Source organism: Psammomys obesus, unplaced genomic scaffold (assembly GCF_907164565.1).
Source record: "Psammomys obesus unplaced genomic scaffold, mPsaObe1.curated_primary_1811, whole genome shotgun sequence".
Taxonomy (NCBI): Eukaryota; Metazoa; Chordata; class Mammalia; order Rodentia; family Muridae; genus Psammomys; species Psammomys obesus.
In genome coordinates, this window is record NW_026596143.1 from 8,063,273 (window position 1) to 8,081,890 (window position 18,618).

Here is an 18,618-nt window from a genome sequence, read left to right on the forward strand (position 1 = left end):
TGTGTGTGTGTGTGTGTGTGTGTGTGTGTGTGTGTGTGTGTGTGTGTGTGAAAACCTCATGCCAAAAACTACTGAAATCTATGCCCTGTAAGAGGAAAATTAAACTCCTGAAAGTTGTGAAACAGCATTTGATGAACTGCTTTCCAGATATTTGTGTGAGTGTGCTTGAACATAGGGCCGATAAAAAGAAGCTTTCTGTTCTTCTTTTCCACTCAGTATCATCTCATGGAGATGCCCTCTTTAATTGAATGGGCATTGCTCTTTTTGATGACTACATTCCATTCCATTGAGCAAGCATTATATAAGTGAACTAATTGACAAAAATTAGGCTGTTTTCGCTTACTTCAATATTATAAACAAAGTTGCAATTAACATCTTAGCATGTCATACATCTCTTTATAGAAAGGATCATTCTACTGGAAATGATAGGGTTCGGTGGTTTTCCTAGGTGTGTTTAGTTCTTGTAAAACTTTCAGGGCTATTTAATGCACAGAACATACTAATACAAATTGTCTTAGTTGCATTTCTTGTCATTATAACATACCTGAACAAAGCATCTTAAGGAAGGGTTTAGTTTGGCTTGCTGTTCAAGGGGAAGTCGACTGTGGTAGGCAAGATATGGCAGCAGGAATGTGGGGCAGATACTCAAATGGACCCCACAATCAGTAAGTGAGAAGGACCCTTTTTCTCAGCTGATCTTCTAGTTGCTATTCGGTTCAGGACCCAGATCCTAGGATAGTATGAGCCACTGTGAAGATAGGTCTTCCTACCTTAACTAAGCTAAGTGAAAAAGAATCGCTTGTGGGCATTCCCAGAGTCTATCCCACCCTGAGTAATCTTTCTAGAACTGTCCAGATATGTGTTTTCTAGGTGATGCTAGAGCCTGTCAAGTTGACAATATTAACCATCACACAGAATACTATAAGAGAAGAATGACAGTTTTAGCTCTTTAAAGCTTTTCTGACTTGAATGGATTAAATATTTGCTATTTTATGAACTTACAATATGTAATATTCTGTTCATTATTGCTTGGATGATTTCTCATACTTTTGCATTTGACAAATATTCCATTCAAGTACATAGATCAATTCAAATGTCAATTTCTTATTGACTTAGGATGCTCTGTTTGTATGTTAGAGACAAGCCTGATAATTCAACTAGTTTTTATTAGTACAGCTCAACTTCTGGTTCTCTGCTTCTGTTATCCCATAGCAAGTGGAACATGTTTCTGTGAATTCTGTCTCAGCAGCTAAATTCTGACCTAAGTCGTCTGCTGTATATACATCCTAAGCTTATCACCATAATTTCTCCTCTGGATTATTGTCACACTCTGTTAGTGATCTCCCCACTGGAATCCCTCTGTTGCCCCTTTTCAAGAATATTTTAACACACAGTAGCCCACCAAAATAAATAAAATATCAATTGTTTTCCCTTTTTCACTTCCCCTGTGATTTTACCACTCTTGCAACTCCACTGAGCCTATTATTCTTTTCAATAATAGAGAATCATTTTTATATAAAAAGAAATACCTTGTTTCATTAATCTGTGATCTTGGAAATTTCTCTCCAGTTTTTTTCTTTCTTTCTTTACTTGTTGGGCACATTACATACTTAAATTAAATTGCATTTTTAGCTATACAATTTGGATACATAATCTGTCGCCTGCTGTACGAAGCACATGGCAGTCTACCTTGCCCTTGTCCAATCATGAATAGTTGGCAGATCCATGAGTGTGTCTGTCCAAGGAATGCTCATGAAGCTAGGAGTCTCAGAGTTCCATGCCAAGCAGCAGGACAAGTCTTCACAGGGAGTTTCTGTTTGGAACCAATAACAACAGGCTAAGCCATGGGAGCGCAGAACTGTTTGGAAGCTTTTGTTAAGTGCTTAGTTCCTCCTTTAGTGGTAACTGTATGTATTGTCTGAAAATAAGCTTGTCTGGAATGTATAATCATCAAAAGAACAGAAAATGAATGAGTGTCAAGACCTTCCCTCTTAAGTGCCATTAACTGAGAGTCACATGTCTACACAGAGGCGCTCTCTGTTGGTTTCACTGTGGTGGTGGAGTGAGCTGGCCTCTGAACATGGCTTTCTGTGATGGGAGAAAACTCAAGACTTTGCTAATTTATTCTTTGCCACTCAATATGTGGAGCTGAGTCGAGCCATACCTTTACCACACAGATCATTCCTAGAATAGCCTTCCACCATGGCTGATGGGAAGAGCGCTTTGGTGAGCCTCTATGCACATGGGCTGCTGTCTGTGCTATGTGCATAGGTATCATTATCTACTTGTAGGTAACTTTGTGTCAGCCTTACAACCCAGTTTGTATAGGAGCATTTAGAATCTCCCTGATTTAATCTGGAAGAAAATGTGTGTTTTCTGGGCCTTTGGGGGGGGGGGAGGGATGCACTGCATAATAACAGGAAACAGGAAAGGGAAAATCTTAAGTTAACATCCTCTCACCTGAAATCACATTAACAAACCTGAGATGAAGAGCAGAGTTGTGAGTGCACACACAGGCCTTCCACCCTCTGTATCCATGCTAGTAAATTTTCTTGTCACTGTGACAAAACATGTAAGTGAAGCCAGGCTGAAAGTTTTGTCCTCTATAGCTAGGCAGCAGCGGCTATGGGAGTGCTTTGGCCTGAGGCAACAGGAGCTTGCAGGATGGTTTGCTCCTACCTTGGCAGATGCTAAAGCAGAAGGCTAAACTGGAAGGCCAGATTGTAACCCTCAAAGGCTGACTCCGAGCTCACTGCATCCACCAGCAAGGTACCATATTTAAAGGATGCCACAGCCTCAGCTGGGAGCTGAGTATTCAGAAACTGGGGGGGGACAGCACACATTCAAACCAGAACACTGCTTACAACAGTAGGGAGAGGGAGCTTGGCAGCTTTTAAGGGGGTGGGGCAGGAGTGACTAGAGAGGCAGAATGTGTCTGTGCAGATGATGCCGAGCACAGGATGAATAGGAAAGACAACTTCTACCACACTGGACAATGAAGCACACAGGACTATTGCTAATGAAGCAATAGCAGCCTAGGCATTGCTTACAAGCATCTTTCGATTACAGTCTTCCCCAATCTTCCATTGTAGTGCATCCGCATGGTAGTCTCCTTTTCTTGGACCATCATTCTTGTGAGCACTTTTCATTAAAGTAAATGTGTTTCGTTCCTCAGTAAAGACAATTAACCATCTTGGTAAGCAGCAGGTGAGGGTGGCCCCCTTTCCAAGGACAATTGGCTTGTAAAATAAAATTTTTAAATAATATAAAGCCATGCACAACTTTGTACCTAAAACCGGGAAGCAAAAGAACAATAGATTTGACAGGAGTCAAAGCCATGAGAAGACAGTGTTTCACAGTTGGCTCAGGCTTCTGTGGCTCCTGTCTACTTCCTGAGCATCCACGACTGTGCTCTGGCTGAGCTTCGTATGTATCTGTCACTTGTCTGGGGACATTTCTGTGGACTGACAGCACAGCTCCATTCCTGCTTCCTTTTGTGAAGCATAATCAGGTGAGTGTAGCTAAATGAAGAAACTGCAGTGTAGGTGGCTTCAAAAATCCATCTGTCCAGCCTGTGAGGAAAAGAACATGCACAAGGAACCAGCACCATTACAGGAAGGATGGATGATGTTTAATTCACAAGGGACAGAGCAAGTAAGTAATGTCTCAACCAGCCTTAGAGGATGATGTGCTGAACTGTCAGCTGAGTCCAAGCTAAGATGTATGGGATAGCACGACACCAGATGATAGGAAATAATAGAAAGCAGTGCTTCAGATAACCATGAAGAAGCCTGAGAAAGTGTCAAAGGCTTCATCTTAGACAAACATTTGAAGACTCCTAATTCCATGCTTATAGCCTTTGATAAAACCATCGTGTCTGTAAAATTAAAAGGGTTGGTTGTATTGTCTCCTTAAGGGTTGCTATAAGGTTCAATGCAAGATAATGAATGGGTCAGATTGTGAGAAAAAATATATGAAGAAGCTGTGATGTTTCTTCTCCTTTTTCCATGGCCACAAGATAGATACCACCTATTAAGAAGTGTGCGCCTGTCTGATATGAGGGAAAGAAGAGAACGTGTTTTCATAGGTCATTCATTGGGTGAGATACAGTTGGTCTATGTAATATCTTAAGATTCTGGAAAGGATCATGATAACAAAATTTTATGAGCTACTTGTTTTACACATTTCTAGTCATTGCCAAGAAGCAAAGTAAAACACCAAATAAATTGGAGAGGACAGGTATAGCTAAGTATTCTAGATGCCAGTAATGTCCTCGTGTCACAATAATTTGGGTTTTTTTTTAAGCAGTCTACCATGTTGGTGTAACATTGGTGAAACGTGCATTTGAATTATCCTTTTATTTTTTCACTCCTTTTTACCTTTTTCTCTCTCTCTTTAAAACTTTGCCAGTTTTATACATACATGCATGTGTTTTTATTATAATCACTCCCATCAGCCTCTGTCATTCCTGTCTTTCTCCCACAGCCCTTTCTTTCCAACTAGTCCTCAGTGGCCACACAGCTAAGCAAATGACATCTGCTCCCTTATCAACCACTAACAGTCAGTTGCTCCTCAGAAAAGCATGGGGCATCATGAGTAGCTCCATTATCCATGATGGAGCATTGAAGGGCTCAGTCTTGTACAAGTGTCCATTTGCTGCTATGTGTTCATGACTGCAACAACCATGTTATATCTGGGTAGGCACACCTCCTTATCCTAGCCTCTTAATATTTTTCCCTCCCTTTCATAGTGCTCTGAGGACTAGGGTAGGGGATGAGACAAGTCCTATTTGGGGATAAGTGCTCCACAGTCATTTATTCTGAATAGTTTGAGATCCTTGAGATCAACCCTCCTGCTGAGGGTAACACTAGACTGTGGGCATAAACATAAATGTTTGGCCATAACTATTTGGGGGAAATAATGATGTTATGGCACATACCTTTAATCCCAGAACCTGAAAGACAGAGGCAAGATTTTTGTGAGTTCAACTTCATTTTTGGGTACATAATGAGATCCTATGTCAAAACACAAAACACACGGGAAGGAATGTAGCTTTATGGTAAAGCTCTCATGTAGTACATTCAAGGCCTTCAGGTAGCTCTTGGCCACCACATATAGACACACACCTACACATAAATACACATGCACACACAGACAGAGATACACACATGCATTCTGTACCCACATACACACATGTTGCACACAAGGACAAACATACACACAGGGACATGGACACACACACACACACACACACACACACACACACACACAAACTGTATTATGCTTAAAGGAGTAGCACATGCTCAATGCCCAGGCAAGACAAAATCTAATTGGTTCCAGACTAGGGTTATCCATTAGACCAAAATTCACAGTGTGACCTAAAGTATTCACTTACTTGACCAGTGCCCAATGGTGGAAAAGTGCAATAGCTTCCTCTTTATTTCCTATATTCCCTGCCTTTACTTCTCTGAGCACCATTCTATCCACTCCCATCACTGGGTACATCTTGTAGTTGTTACTATTCATTCCCTCTGTCTGTGGTTTCAAGGAAATTCAGTCATACTTATCTTTCATAACATGAAGAACTCACAGGCAGGTTGACAGGTTGGTAGGGCAGGCAGGAGCAATGTGAGCTGCTATGGCCTTCCAGTGTTTTTCTGATTCTACCTCACATGCACCTAATAACCTTGTCTCTCCCCCTCAGCGCTATCTTGTTGTGCTTTCCTCAGCCATTTTTAATTATAGTTGAAAGACCCATTTATTACTCTTACATAGCTCATACCTTCAATAAATAACGAAATATGAAGAAGCACTATGAAGGAACATGCAGCCATTTGAAAATACAAATGACTTTCCAAATCTATTTAGTAATAACTAAACTACCCCCTTTCTATCTTTATCTGTGCTCATGACTGGTATCTCCAGTATTCCTTTCTCTTGACCTGATGTAAAATGTTAATATTGTTTGTGACAGAGCTTGGCAGCAAGTAGAGGAACAAAAAGAAACTGTCATAGGTGATGAGTGGAAGAATTTTGAAACTTTGTAGACTGCATCTATAAAATATATAAGCAATTACAGGTGATCATGAATTTAACCAGTTCCAAGTAAGGACCTGAAAAAAAATGCCTTGATATGACATCAAGGAATGGTTCCTATTGACATTTTCTGAGGGAGGGACAAGAAAGAAGGTTTCTAGGTCGGTACCACCTAGAATCTAAAGGTCATGTGGTTTGGGGGTTCTGCCTGGAAAGAGCCATCCTGTGCCAGTGGTTCTCCCTTCTTCAAAACAGTGTCTTTTGGTTTTAGAACCAAACCATCATCATTCCCATTTCATGCATGAGAATGCTGACATGCAATTGGATGACAGTGTACACATGCATTCCATGAGTCCATACATGGCTGTGGTGAGTAAAAGTGCAACATGAATGAGAGTCAACAATGTAGTACATCCAAGTATTGCAGTTTACCCTGGTTTCAGATTATGTATTCTCCCAAAGAAATATCCCTCCTTCAGACTGCATATCATGGTACCTTCTGGTGAAGCCCATCTCTACTCCCAAAGCAACACACCAATGGAAAATCAGGAGCCAGATCTCTGGCAAGAGTCATAATTGTCTTCAGTGGTCTGTGTTTCCAGATTTGTTTATAAACTGGAAAACCCGACAAATTGCAGACCATCTGTACGTAGCACTGTGCTAATAAATGCAGGCATCCTGCAGACCCATAGATTCATTACCTCCAAGGAACTAGCTTCTTCACATATTTTAAGCAAGACTTTCCATCTGAAGCAAGAAAGCAGAAATCAGATGAAGAATTATTTTTCTTTAGAGTGAGAGCCAGATGCCAACAACCTTTAGAAATGTTAAGCCTCTCTGTTGAAAATATGACCTGACAGCATGAAGTCATCAGGATCACTAAAGCAAAAGCCTGTGAGCCTCAGGTGTCAATGTATTGATCCTATAATGCTAGACAGAAAAATGTGCATCCTCTTTATTAAGAGCATAAGTAGGAACTTCCAGCTCTGCAAACCTTTCATAAAAGAATTTCTAGCCTCACAATACTTTGCTCTATGATGTTCTTTCACTTCCCTGAGACAGCACAGCCAAGAGCAAGACAGCACATGCCAGCACACACAAGGAGAGCAGGGAGACCAGTGCCAGGGGGCAAACTCTCATCAGAGGATGTTGAGCTTCTCTGTGGTGATGGTGATGAGGTTGGGCGTTGCACTGTACTTTTCTAGAGAGGAGGGGCTAATATTTTCCTGGCTACAGCACGTGAATTGTCACATGTCTTTTGTAAGAAATCCTTGGCTCTGTTCTTTTTCATGGTGATGGTGCTCGGACCCTGACTAACAAGGACTTATTTGCACATGCCTCTCACTCTACATTTTTCCTCAGCTGGCACTTACCCATAATTCCTATCATGGAGGCTGAATACCCTGTAAGTCTGAAGACCTCAGTATAATATATTAAAAGCAAAATAGATTTTTAAGCAAAACTTAGTTCATTTTCAGTTTTTATTCTACCAACACTTTAAAAAAAATTAATGTTACTAGCAAAAGTGGGAAAATAAAAGGAGGCTTAAAGTACCACATTTCTTCAAAGAAAAATAAGAGTGAAGCTCATTTCTGTGTAGAAATGGAATAATCTTTTAACACACAGGTAATGTATCCATATATTGCACCTGACACCTGCATGGATTTATATTGTCTTCTTAGTCCCAGGACAGTAGAATTTGCAACTAAAGAATATGAATGTATGTGTTCATGTGTGTGTGTGTGTGTACTGTGTGTATTATATTATACTAGTCTACATTAGAAGATCATAAAAAATATTTTAAGTTTCTCTACATGACAAAACTATAAATCAAAGTGCAATTTATCAATTTTATAAGCCCTGAAAACAGCGAACTTATTACCTCATAAAGATCCTGTCATCAGTTAAATGGATAAACTATTAAGTTACTATTAAAGGCCCTACTCTTTGGAATGCACTAATGTCATGACTGTTTATAGACACAGTTAGATTGATGGACTTCAGTCATAGTACCATTGATACCCAGTGTAAGAGAAGGTGTATGAACACCTAGAACATGTGTGCACAAGTGTGTAAAGCTAAGTTCATGGAACACCTAGGAGGGCCATTGTACATGCCACATCTCTAGAGGCTTCATTGCCACACACATAGCAGGATGAGAATATTCTCGGATGGGGCACAAAGACAGTGGGCCCAGGCATGGGCTCATGCTTGTAGTCGAAGGGCTCCAAATCTGCTGTTGAAAATCCTGAGACTCCTGTGTAAGTCTCAGGATCTTTCCTCCTTTATCAATTTTCCATTTTGGGTTTCTAGATAAGCTTTGAATTGAAAAAAAAAATTCTCTGCTTAAATATAAAGTTGAAAACTGCAATGCTGTGTGATAAATGAAAGAGATGTTCCAAAGCCAAAGTGATATTTTTCACATTGCAAATGCTTTCTTTCAAATATGCCACAACTACTAGTAGTAAAAGAACATAACATCTAAGATCTTAAATATTCATATACAGCAGCACTTCTGATCTTTTAATGCATATGTATGTTTGAGACTGGGTTTTCATTTTACAAATCTATAACACTAAATATAGCTTGCATTTTAACTTTCATCTTTGTATTAATGCCTATATAATGCTGAATTAAGTTAATAAGTCATGAGTAGTTTCCAAGTTCTATTGTTTTACAAGATTTCTCTCCCTTCTCCCTCCTTTTCTCCTTCACTCCCTTCCTAGCCTTCTTCCTTTCTTATTTTCTTCCTTCCTTTTTCTAACAAAAACAACTCACTGTGATCAAACTTTCATCTCCACTCTGTTGTTAGTTTTATATCAACTTGACATAAGCTACAATCATTTGGACAGAGAGACTCTCAATTAACAAAATGTTTTCATAAGACTCACCAATAGGGAATTCTGTTGGGTATTTGATTGATTGGTTGATTGGTTGGTTGGTTGGTTGGTTGGTTGGTTGTACTGATTGATGTGGGAGAGCCAAGTTCAATGTGGCTAGTACTGACTCTGAACAAATGAATTTGAGGTGTACAAGAAAGCAGACTGAAAGCCAGGTATCATGCCACATGCCTTTAATCTCAGCATTTAGGAAGCAGAGGCAAGAGGATCTCTGTGAATTCAGGCCCAGCCTTGTCTACATAGTGAGTTCCAAAATAGCCAGCACTGTGTGGAGACAGAGAACAGAGAGAGATGGAAGGGGAGAAGAAAACACAAAGAAACAAAGAAAGCATGCATACACGCACAGTGAGTGCGTGGACCATAGAAACAAGCCAGTACACTGTCTTTTTCCATAGCCTCTACCAAAGTTCTTCCCCTACTTTCTGCAATGACTTTTCCCAGTGGTGTGGCATGACCTGAGAGTTGTAAGCTTAAATACACTCTTTCTCCCCAAGTTACTTTAGGGCTTGGTGTTTTATAACAGTAATAGAAACCCTATCTAATCCAATCTCTAATACTTTATTTTGGCAAATGTTTAGGCTTATAATGCCAAAAGGATAAGATAGATAATGGTTTCTTAATTCACCTAGTATTACTATGTTTAGCACTGCACAGTGGGGATAACATTAGAGGAAAGGTAGAGCAAGATGAAGTAATCAGGATTTGTTGTTTAAAAGGCATTTCTCAGTAAGACATCTTAAAGAATATTATATATGATCGAAGTCTGGAATATCATGTAAGCAGGGTCATTGGTGTAGCATTGGAATGCCTCTAGGTTTGGAAGCTGCAGTAGAAGGGACTTGCCTTGAATTTCCGGAAGAGGGTAAAGTGTAGTCTGAGTAGGGAAGAGTGGGTAAGGTGAGGTTTGACTGGAAGATCTGACATAAGGAGCACATAGAAGGCAAACCACGGAAGAGGAAGAGGTATCTTCCTCTAGAGGAGAACTAAAAATGTTGAGCAATTTCTAGCTGCAAAGTGACTGATAGTTGAGGGAGTGTAGTGGGAAGAATGAAAGTAGCAGGTAGACCAGTTAGTCTTCAGGCTGCTATAGAAATTCCAGGGACAATGGGGAAGAAATAAGAAGGTAAATTGTCCTATGGTGCAGTCCTAGTGAAAACCAAAGGAACCATAAAGTAAAGACTGTGTGTGATGTAGGTGAGGGTGTCAGTGTGGTTTTGTTGGTTTGTTTGTTTTAAGGAGAAAATGTGTGTGTGTGTGTGTGTGTGTGTGTGTGTGTGTGTGTGTGTGTGTGTTTATACAACTGTGTGAGTAAATGCAAAGCAGTCTATCGAATCTACCTATCATCACCTTCCTAGCACTGAGAGGAGAAAACATATACCCCTACACTGGATTTTTTTAAGGACTGGAACTCAGATGCTCAGGTTTACAAGACAAAGAGCTCACCAACTGAGTTATCACTATAGTCCAGGAAAACTTCATTATCATTTAAGTTACTGCTAGTGATATAGAATACACAGTTTAATTGTCATGGGTATCTTGATATTTACTTAATCAACTGTATATTTATTGTTATGCCATGTTTACTGGATAAATTTTGATGAAGTTAAAGAAAAGTTCAGCTTATTTACATTATTTTTCCTCATATTATCCATATTGACATTTTCCCCATCAAATTTACAGTAAAGTTGGCCTAGTTTATTTCATAGATGATTTTTTTTCTTGTTTAGTCTGTTGGGTTTTTTTTCTGTAGATTTTCAATCTGAAGATAGATCTTCCATATTGCTTTGAATTTCTTGGGGACAAGTTCTTTGATTTCTAGGCACTGGGGCTCCTGAGAAAGTTCTATCCAGGACCACTGCCTATGTGACTCCACACTCCAAAACTGATTTGCTTGTTGACAGTCATAGAAAAATATGAAAACAGAAAACAACATAGAGGAGGGCTTTCTAAGCATTACCAATAGCAAAGATCAAACATTAACTCTTTAATGGGCATTTTACAGCACAATTTCTGAGCCAGGAGAGCGGACGCAGAACAGTAGCTCTCAGACATGCCTTGTGAACAATTTTGCTGCTTATAATGACTTAGGGGTTAGAGTGATATAAAAATCATGCATTTGCCGGGCACAAATTTACACCTCTGTAATTCTAGTGCTCTGGGAGGCAGAGGCAGGCAGATGTCTGTGAGTCTGAGGCCAATCTGGTCTACAAAATGAGACCAGGACAGCCAGGACTACACAGAGAAACCCTGTCTTGAAAAAAAGAATCACTAATTCTATTCACTTGAAAGAGGTTGATGACCATATTATTTGCTCCCAGCTTTTGATGAGAATATGGATTTTCTTCCTTTTTTTGTCTTGCCATTCAAAGTAAGACCTTGGAAGGAAGTTTCCTTCTTGATTTTGGAAATGGGCTTACCTTGTTCTCAGTGCAACCTCTGATGTTCAGTCAGTGTTTGTATTACTTGTTATATATGGATAACCAAATGACTGTGAAATCCACTGTCAGTGAAAAACTAAAGATATTGTGTCATAGACTAATATTCAGATGTGTTGTAAAGTGAGTTTCTGTTGCTTTGGTAAAACACCAAGTCCTAAGGTAACTTGGATGATAGAACCATACTCCTTGACTATGCATGATTAATAATTGGTGCCTCTCCATGACAGACTGTGGTAATGCCTTCAGGGATTTAGGGGTTGGTAATGGAATGTGCTTCTTACTTCATGGTCTGTGTAACTTCCAATTTTGCATCTCTCTTTTCATTCTTCTGAAACTCTCGGCATTTGGTATTGTTTTCCTTTCTCAAACTGCTGCTTTTATGAGTTAATTTTAGACTATGGTAATTTTGGTATCATACACTAACAAATGGACAGTATGTGTGGAAAATATTGTTGAAGAACCATGATTAAATTTTCATCTGGTAAATGACTGTTTTTATAGAGACCAGCACTTCTTTGCTGTGCCAAACTATTACATGGCAGATACAATTTATGAGTGATAAATCTGAATTATTTACATTTAAAAACAAAATTAAATGAAGCATGTTATGCTGAAACCATCTCTCATATAGTAGTGAGCCAAGCATGGCTGAATGTCCCCTGTGTAACATGCTCTATGTGATCTTGTTAGCATACTCACTGCCATTGAAGGAGTAATCCAAATGATCCCTCTCTTTCTCTCTCTCTCTCTCTCTCTCTCTCTCTCTCTCTCTCTCTCACTTCATGGTTCTCCAACTCTTGGGAATCCTGATTCTATGATAAATTATACTTTCTATACATTTATCAGATTTGTTCTTTACATATGCTGATAATCTGAGTTAAATGTCATGTGTGGTCATGATCTCATAAGACAGTGAAGATGTACAGAGGAGAAGACAACAGGGAGAAGGACATAGTTAAACCATGGGATCTAAGGTTTAATGACTCAGTTACTAATGACTTAGGAACTAAGTATGGTACACCTCCATTGGGGAAGAATAAGGAATGGGGAACAGAATGCTTCTGCCATCATACTTGATGACTTAGGTGTGAAAGTATGGTGGGAAAGAATAAGGATGGGAGATAAAATGCTTCCACCAACATACTTGACCTGGAAACTAAGTGTGGTGTACACCTCTACTGGGGAAGAATAAAGAATTGGGAACTTCTATCTGTGTTTTTTTCATGTGCTCCAGGAAACAAAAGCTGAGTAACAATAGGACCCAAGTCAAATTAGAATGTGGAAAGTAGTTGTTTTTTTTTTTTTTTCCAAGAACATGAAAAGATCAAACAAACAAGAGGTAGATAAAGACAGGAGTTGTGTGCTCTTTGCAATCCAGATCGGCTTGGTTAAACCTTGGAGATGTAACTCAGAAGGATGGCTCTCCAACCCTGGGGAATTCTGAAAACCCAATGTTTGATCCTATGACTGCTCACACCTGCATCTCTTCAGCCTGTCTACACCATCATGCCTCTATTGAAACTTAAATTAATACATATTGACTTGAAACTTTGTCCAACAAAGTGTTCTCTCAGCCCAAAGTACAAGCACAACATATATGTGTTGCATTCTTTAAAGTTACATTGCCTTTCTTTGAAATATCATACCGTCATCATCATTGGGTTTCCAATGAAAGGATGACCTGCTAATCGTAGTCATTTCTGTTCTGCTACGTTTTTAGAAAATGGGTTAAATATTAGGGTATTTGAGGGTTTTTCCCTATTTCAGTTTGCTAACTTGAATATCTCTTTCCCAAATAGAACCAGATTTATTCAGCATGAAGACAGAATGTGGAATACAAGGCAGGGTGCTCCGCACACTTCTGTGTGTTATATCCATTTCTCTCCCCACACATCACAAGTACATATCTTCTATTCCTGGCAGTGAGTTTATTCTTGTGATAATTTGTAAACTTCCTTTTCTACCTGTAGGTGGAATGGCTGAAAAATGAGGAGCCCATTGACTCTGAACAGGATGAGAACATTGACACCAGGGCTGACCATAATCTGATCATCAGGCAGGCCCGGCTCTCAGACTCAGGGAATTACACTTGCATGGCAGCCAACATCGTGGCCAAGAGGAGAAGCCTGTCTGCAACTGTGGTGGTCTACGGTAAGACCAGCCCAACGGCCAGGAAGGGATAGGGAGGGCTAAAGGTGGAGATATAGAGAGCTGTGTACTGTATTAAAACTGCCCAGGCCAAGAGCCGAGAGGCCCCTGGGTCATTCTCCATAGTGCTCTTCAGCCTCACTCCTTTGCCAGGTGAGAAAACATCCCTAACACTATTAATGTGTTTTCTGGTCCATCCAGTCCTGGGCTGTTGTGAGGCAGCCAGTGGTATTTTCAATTTCTATCTCTTAAAAGTAATGAAATGTTTTTGTTTTGTTTTTTTTCTTTTCCATCGTGTTTATGTTTGGAAAGCATCATGGTAGACAACTTTAGCTCCCCACCCTTTTCAGACTCAGACCCCACCACCCCATATCTTCACAGACTTACTGGCAATCAGTTCCTCTCCTACCAGATGAAATGCACCAAAACCAAATATTGTTGTTTGCTGATGATCTCAGGCATTGTATAAAAACAGTTCCCAGCTATCTGAGTTAAGGCTTTTCTCTCCACAATAGAAGAGCCCTGGGATTTATTTTTGAAGCACTTAAAAGTAATAGAAATTCAAATGCCGATATTTTCTTCTCATACTCTGGACGGTCAAGTGCCTTAGAGATTTGCTGATGAGCTCTGCCTGTTTTTAATAGTTTCATGCAAAGCAAACTCTCTAGGTTCCTCTTACTGAAGCATAGAGGAATGAGGACCACTGTTGCCTCACAGCAGAGCAGCCAGTGGGACTTTGCACCATCTCTTCTTCCCCAGATACTCACAGCACCTGGCACAGTGGCTTGCACATAGTAGGCAATCAGTACAAACCTCTCTCCTTTTTTTCTCCCCTCCCCATTTTTGTCTCTCAGTGAATGGAGGCTGGTCTTCCTGGACAGAGTGGTCAGCCTGCAATGTTCGCTGTGGTAGAGGATGGCAGAAACGTTCCCGGACCTGCACCAACCCCGCTCCTCTCAATGGTGGGGCCTTTTGTGAGGGAATGTCAGTGCAGAAAATAACCTGCACTGCTCTTTGTCCTGGTGAGATATACACAGATCCCCTTCTCCTCCTAACCCACCAATGCTGTTAGGCTGCTGTGGAGCAAGCAATGTGCCCGTCCAAACATCTGAGAGCCTAAACCATTGCTTCTGTCCATGGTGCTGATAGTGGATGCACTGTAAAGGCAAGAACATGGGTGAAACCCCTTTCTGCAAGGCTTGTGATAACAGTGTTTGGTTGGACTAAGCCACTACTTTCTCCCCTTGATTTGTCCATTTGATGGCATGTATTTGAGTACAGTAGCCAGGGACTGGGTGAGCTGCCTCCAAGCACCAAATAGCAACTAACCAGAACTGGACCTTTTATCCGGTACAGTAGTTATTTGCAATACACTTGGCAGAGATCATCTACTGCAATGGTGTGTATTTACACCTGACCTGCACTTGCCTTTCTTTCCAAGTAGTAGATCTCATTTACTGAATGTGTCTTCTATCAGTTCTTTTGTTCTCTCTTCCTGGCTAAAATCCTGTCCATGCAATGAGAAGCACATAAGGAGGAAGGTGGCTTTCTTTACAGAAAGCATGTCCTTCCACAGAGAACAAAAGTGTTCCTGAGAATGTACCACACAACTTTAATACCACGGACCTAAACCAGAGCCTCGTGTTGTTAAATTTTCAAACTGAGTTGCTCTAGAAGCTAAGGTGAGACTCTGACCAGCAGCATGTTTTCAGAGTTTAATTTGTCCTTATATTTCATACACGTTTATTGAGTGCTTACTATGTGCCAGGTGCTGTGCAGGACACTTCCATACATGCCATGTCATTTTTCTTTCCATTGTGACTTGATGGTCCCCAGATGACAGAAGCGGCAAATTGGAGACATGTGACTTACTTTCTCAGCTGACATATTTACAAACCAAGACTAGGACTCAGACATTTTTGATCCACATTTAGTACTTCTTAAAATTTCCCTCTTTTCTTTTTTGACTGAGTTGGTTTAGATTAAAACCTTGTGAGCTCTTAACCTACATAAGCATGGTGAAAACTATTCCTAGGAGGTAATGGGCAATTGCCTCAAACATCTGTCCTAGTCTCTTGGGTTCATATTTAATGGAATTAAGTTCAGTCTGTTCATTTCAATGTACACCGGCAATCTATGACCCAAGAAATTCTATTTCTGTAGGTTCTGCCATCTTGGGGTTTCACTGACCTGTTTTCATTTAACACTATCAGTTCACGTGGGTTTAACTTTTTATTGTTTAGGAAATTTAGGGATTTAAAGTCAATCTACTTTATTCAATACTCTAAACTGTAAGCCCACAGTGCATTGATGGACATCTCATGGTAGAGCACATGACTACCTGTCCATCAGTAATGCTCTTGGGCATGAAAGATGGGGAAAGAATGGATAATGGATGTTATTAGCCAAATCAAAGATTGCAGTCACTCAACCATTTGCCTAAATTCAGTCATGGGTCTTAAACTGTAGAGGGAAGATACCCTGATCTCTTAGTTTGATCTTATTGGGATGGTGGTCTGTTTAAGGTGTGGGGCATGTCTCACAATACCTGGTGATTTCTACTAATGGTGGCCTCTGTTGCTTTCCTTTGAAGTGGATGGCAGCTGGGAAGTATGGAGTGAATGGTCAGTCTGCAGCCCTGAGTGTGAACATCTTCGCATCCGTGAGTGCACAGCTCCACCCCCAAGAAATGGGGGCAAGTTCTGTGAAGGTCTCAGCCAGGAATCCGAAAACTGCACAGATGGTCTCTGCATTCTAGGTAACACCATCCATTTGCTGTCTTACATAATTGTGGGTGATGTGCATACAGTCTTATGTTTCCAGAAGAATGCTTCAATCATTAGCTAGGTTTAGAAAACAGCAGAAATCCAGTCACTGGAAATGAATTATATATATATATATATATATATATATATATATATATATATATATATATATATATATATATAGAGAGAGAGAGAGAGAGAGAGAGAGAGAGAGAGAGAGAGTGCTGAAAAGTACATGGGTACATTTTTGGTACATGTAGAGTGAGTCTTATAATTTTATTTTTATTTTTTGATTTTCAAGGAATGGAACCTAGGTGCATGTGCATGCTGGACTAATTCTCTTTTACTGGACTATATGCTTGGGCCAAATCCAGTGATTTCAAATACTTTATTACAACCAAATTGGGTAATTTTTCCAGAGAAAGAATTTTTAAATTTTCAAGACTTCAAGAAGTGACCATTTTTAATTTTAGTGAAATCCTGATACTAATTGCTGTGAATTTGTTTCTCTGAAAAACAATACAAAACTTTAAATCTCTTAATATTTTTTTGGAGGCCAAGGTCCTCTGGCAAGGAAAACATATTGCAACTTCATTTTGCCAATGATGGAGGGAAGGTGCATGAACCCCGATGGTTTAGGCTGTGTCTCACATTGGTCTTGTAAAGTGGGGAATGGAATGTTTATTTATCTCTAAATTCCCAGGCTTTTTTTTTGTTTCAAATATCACACTGTTATCACCTCTAAGTGACCCTCTGCCTAGGTTGGAAGGTACAGAAGGATCTTGTCAAGTCAAGGAGAAGCCATTTTTAACAGGATGATTTCTGTTATTGTGATTCTGGCCAACTCACTTAACATTTTTTTATTTTAAGTACCAAAACTTATACCCACTTTCAGTTATGAGCAGAGGCACATGTTGACAGGACACATTTGACTCTTTCATGGAAGGGAATATATACTCAAATTATTCCCACTAACATGAACTAAGCTGTATTGATACTCTGTAGTTCCTTAAAAATGAGACTGGGACCATCCATGTTTTCTAGAACTAGAAACTAGGTTGTTTACTCAAATATTTCTTTCATGATATCTGACAAGGGAATGACACAACTTAGTAGGTTGCAATCATTTCTGGACCGTATGCTACTTTTCATTAGGGACAATGACACTGTGAAAAAAGACTTCTATTGGATCCATTTCTTTGCATTCCTGTGACTGGGGGCTCCTGAAAGCAAGCACATGCTAAGTGTTGCATTTTCAGAATAAATCTGCATGCTTCATGCATTGGTTAAGATGGCCAATGCATTAGAATCCACACATTGGTACCCACATTGCCTTTATTCCTGAAACAATTATCTAGCCCTTGTACAGGTCAGACCCAAAGCAAGGGATGATGATCACAGATAATGTACTGAAAAAGTACATTTCATTGTTGAAATCTTTGTGCTGTCCATTAAGTGCACAGCAGCCAACTTCTGCACATACTCATTAGTCAAATGCTTAAGGAGATGAGTATCCAACAACCCTTGAATATCATTAGACTTTTCTGAATCATGGATCAGAGGTGTGACAGATTTTTAGCATGATGGACATGTTTTTAGAATGATACAGTTATAATTTTGGATTTCATATGCATTCTAAAAGATTATAGCTCTATAGAAATTTGGGTTCTAGTTGAATTTTAGATAACTGTAGTAATAAAAGTTCCCATTAATCACTTATTGGACTTGAATACATGACTTTAACGTTAGTTGTCTGTTGTGTAACCTGAGAGTTTCTCATGGAAGACATAGAGCTTAACTTGCTTTTGGTAGTTTTGTTTAATTTAATTTTGTTTTGAGACAGAGTTTCTCTGTGTGTAGCTTTGGCTGTCCTGGAATCACTTTGTAGACAGGCTGGCCCTGAACTCACAGGGATCTGCCTGCTTCTCCCTCCTAAGTGCTGGGATTAAAGGCATGCGCTATCACCTGGTATACTTAACTCTTGATGTAAGGAAGAAAGATTATCCTATATGGGAATATCACTTCTATTTTTGCTGTGGCTCATGCTCATGTGCAGGATGAGTAAGAGCCCTGTTTAAGGATGAAAGGAATTATCAGCACTGACAGTGAACCGCTAAGAGCAGATTTCACTTTACACAACTAATGTAGACTACAGAGGGAGAGAGACTGTAACAAAACAAAACAAAAAATTAAAAATAAATAGTTGAATCAGTAAATAAATAATAAATGGAAGAGGAGGGAGCGTTTAGGGAAGGAAAGGGTAGGATTGAAGGGAGGGAATGGAAGTAAAAAGAAAGCAGTAATTGAAGCTTTGAAGACCAACAAGCCAAG

General features: G+C 39.7%; 1 protein-coding gene across 4 annotated transcripts in view; it reads left to right on the forward strand.

Moving 5' to 3' along the window:
* The window catches only part of Unc5d (unc-5 netrin receptor D), a 543,514-nt gene that overhangs the window by 421,739 nt on the left and 103,157 nt on the right, over window positions 1-18,618 (forward strand). For 2 of the 4 annotated variants that reach the window (XM_055593498.1, XM_055593499.1), the window contains exons 5-7: window positions 13,345-13,525; window positions 14,377-14,544; window positions 16,116-16,280. In XM_055593498.1, the coding sequence (XP_055449473.1) occupies window positions 13,345-13,525; window positions 14,377-14,544; window positions 16,116-16,280 (514 nt within the window). The remainder of the gene's footprint in view (window positions 1-13,344; window positions 13,526-14,376; window positions 14,545-16,115; window positions 16,281-18,618) is intronic. The other 2 variants (XM_055593500.1, XM_055593501.1) reach the window with 1 other exon arrangement.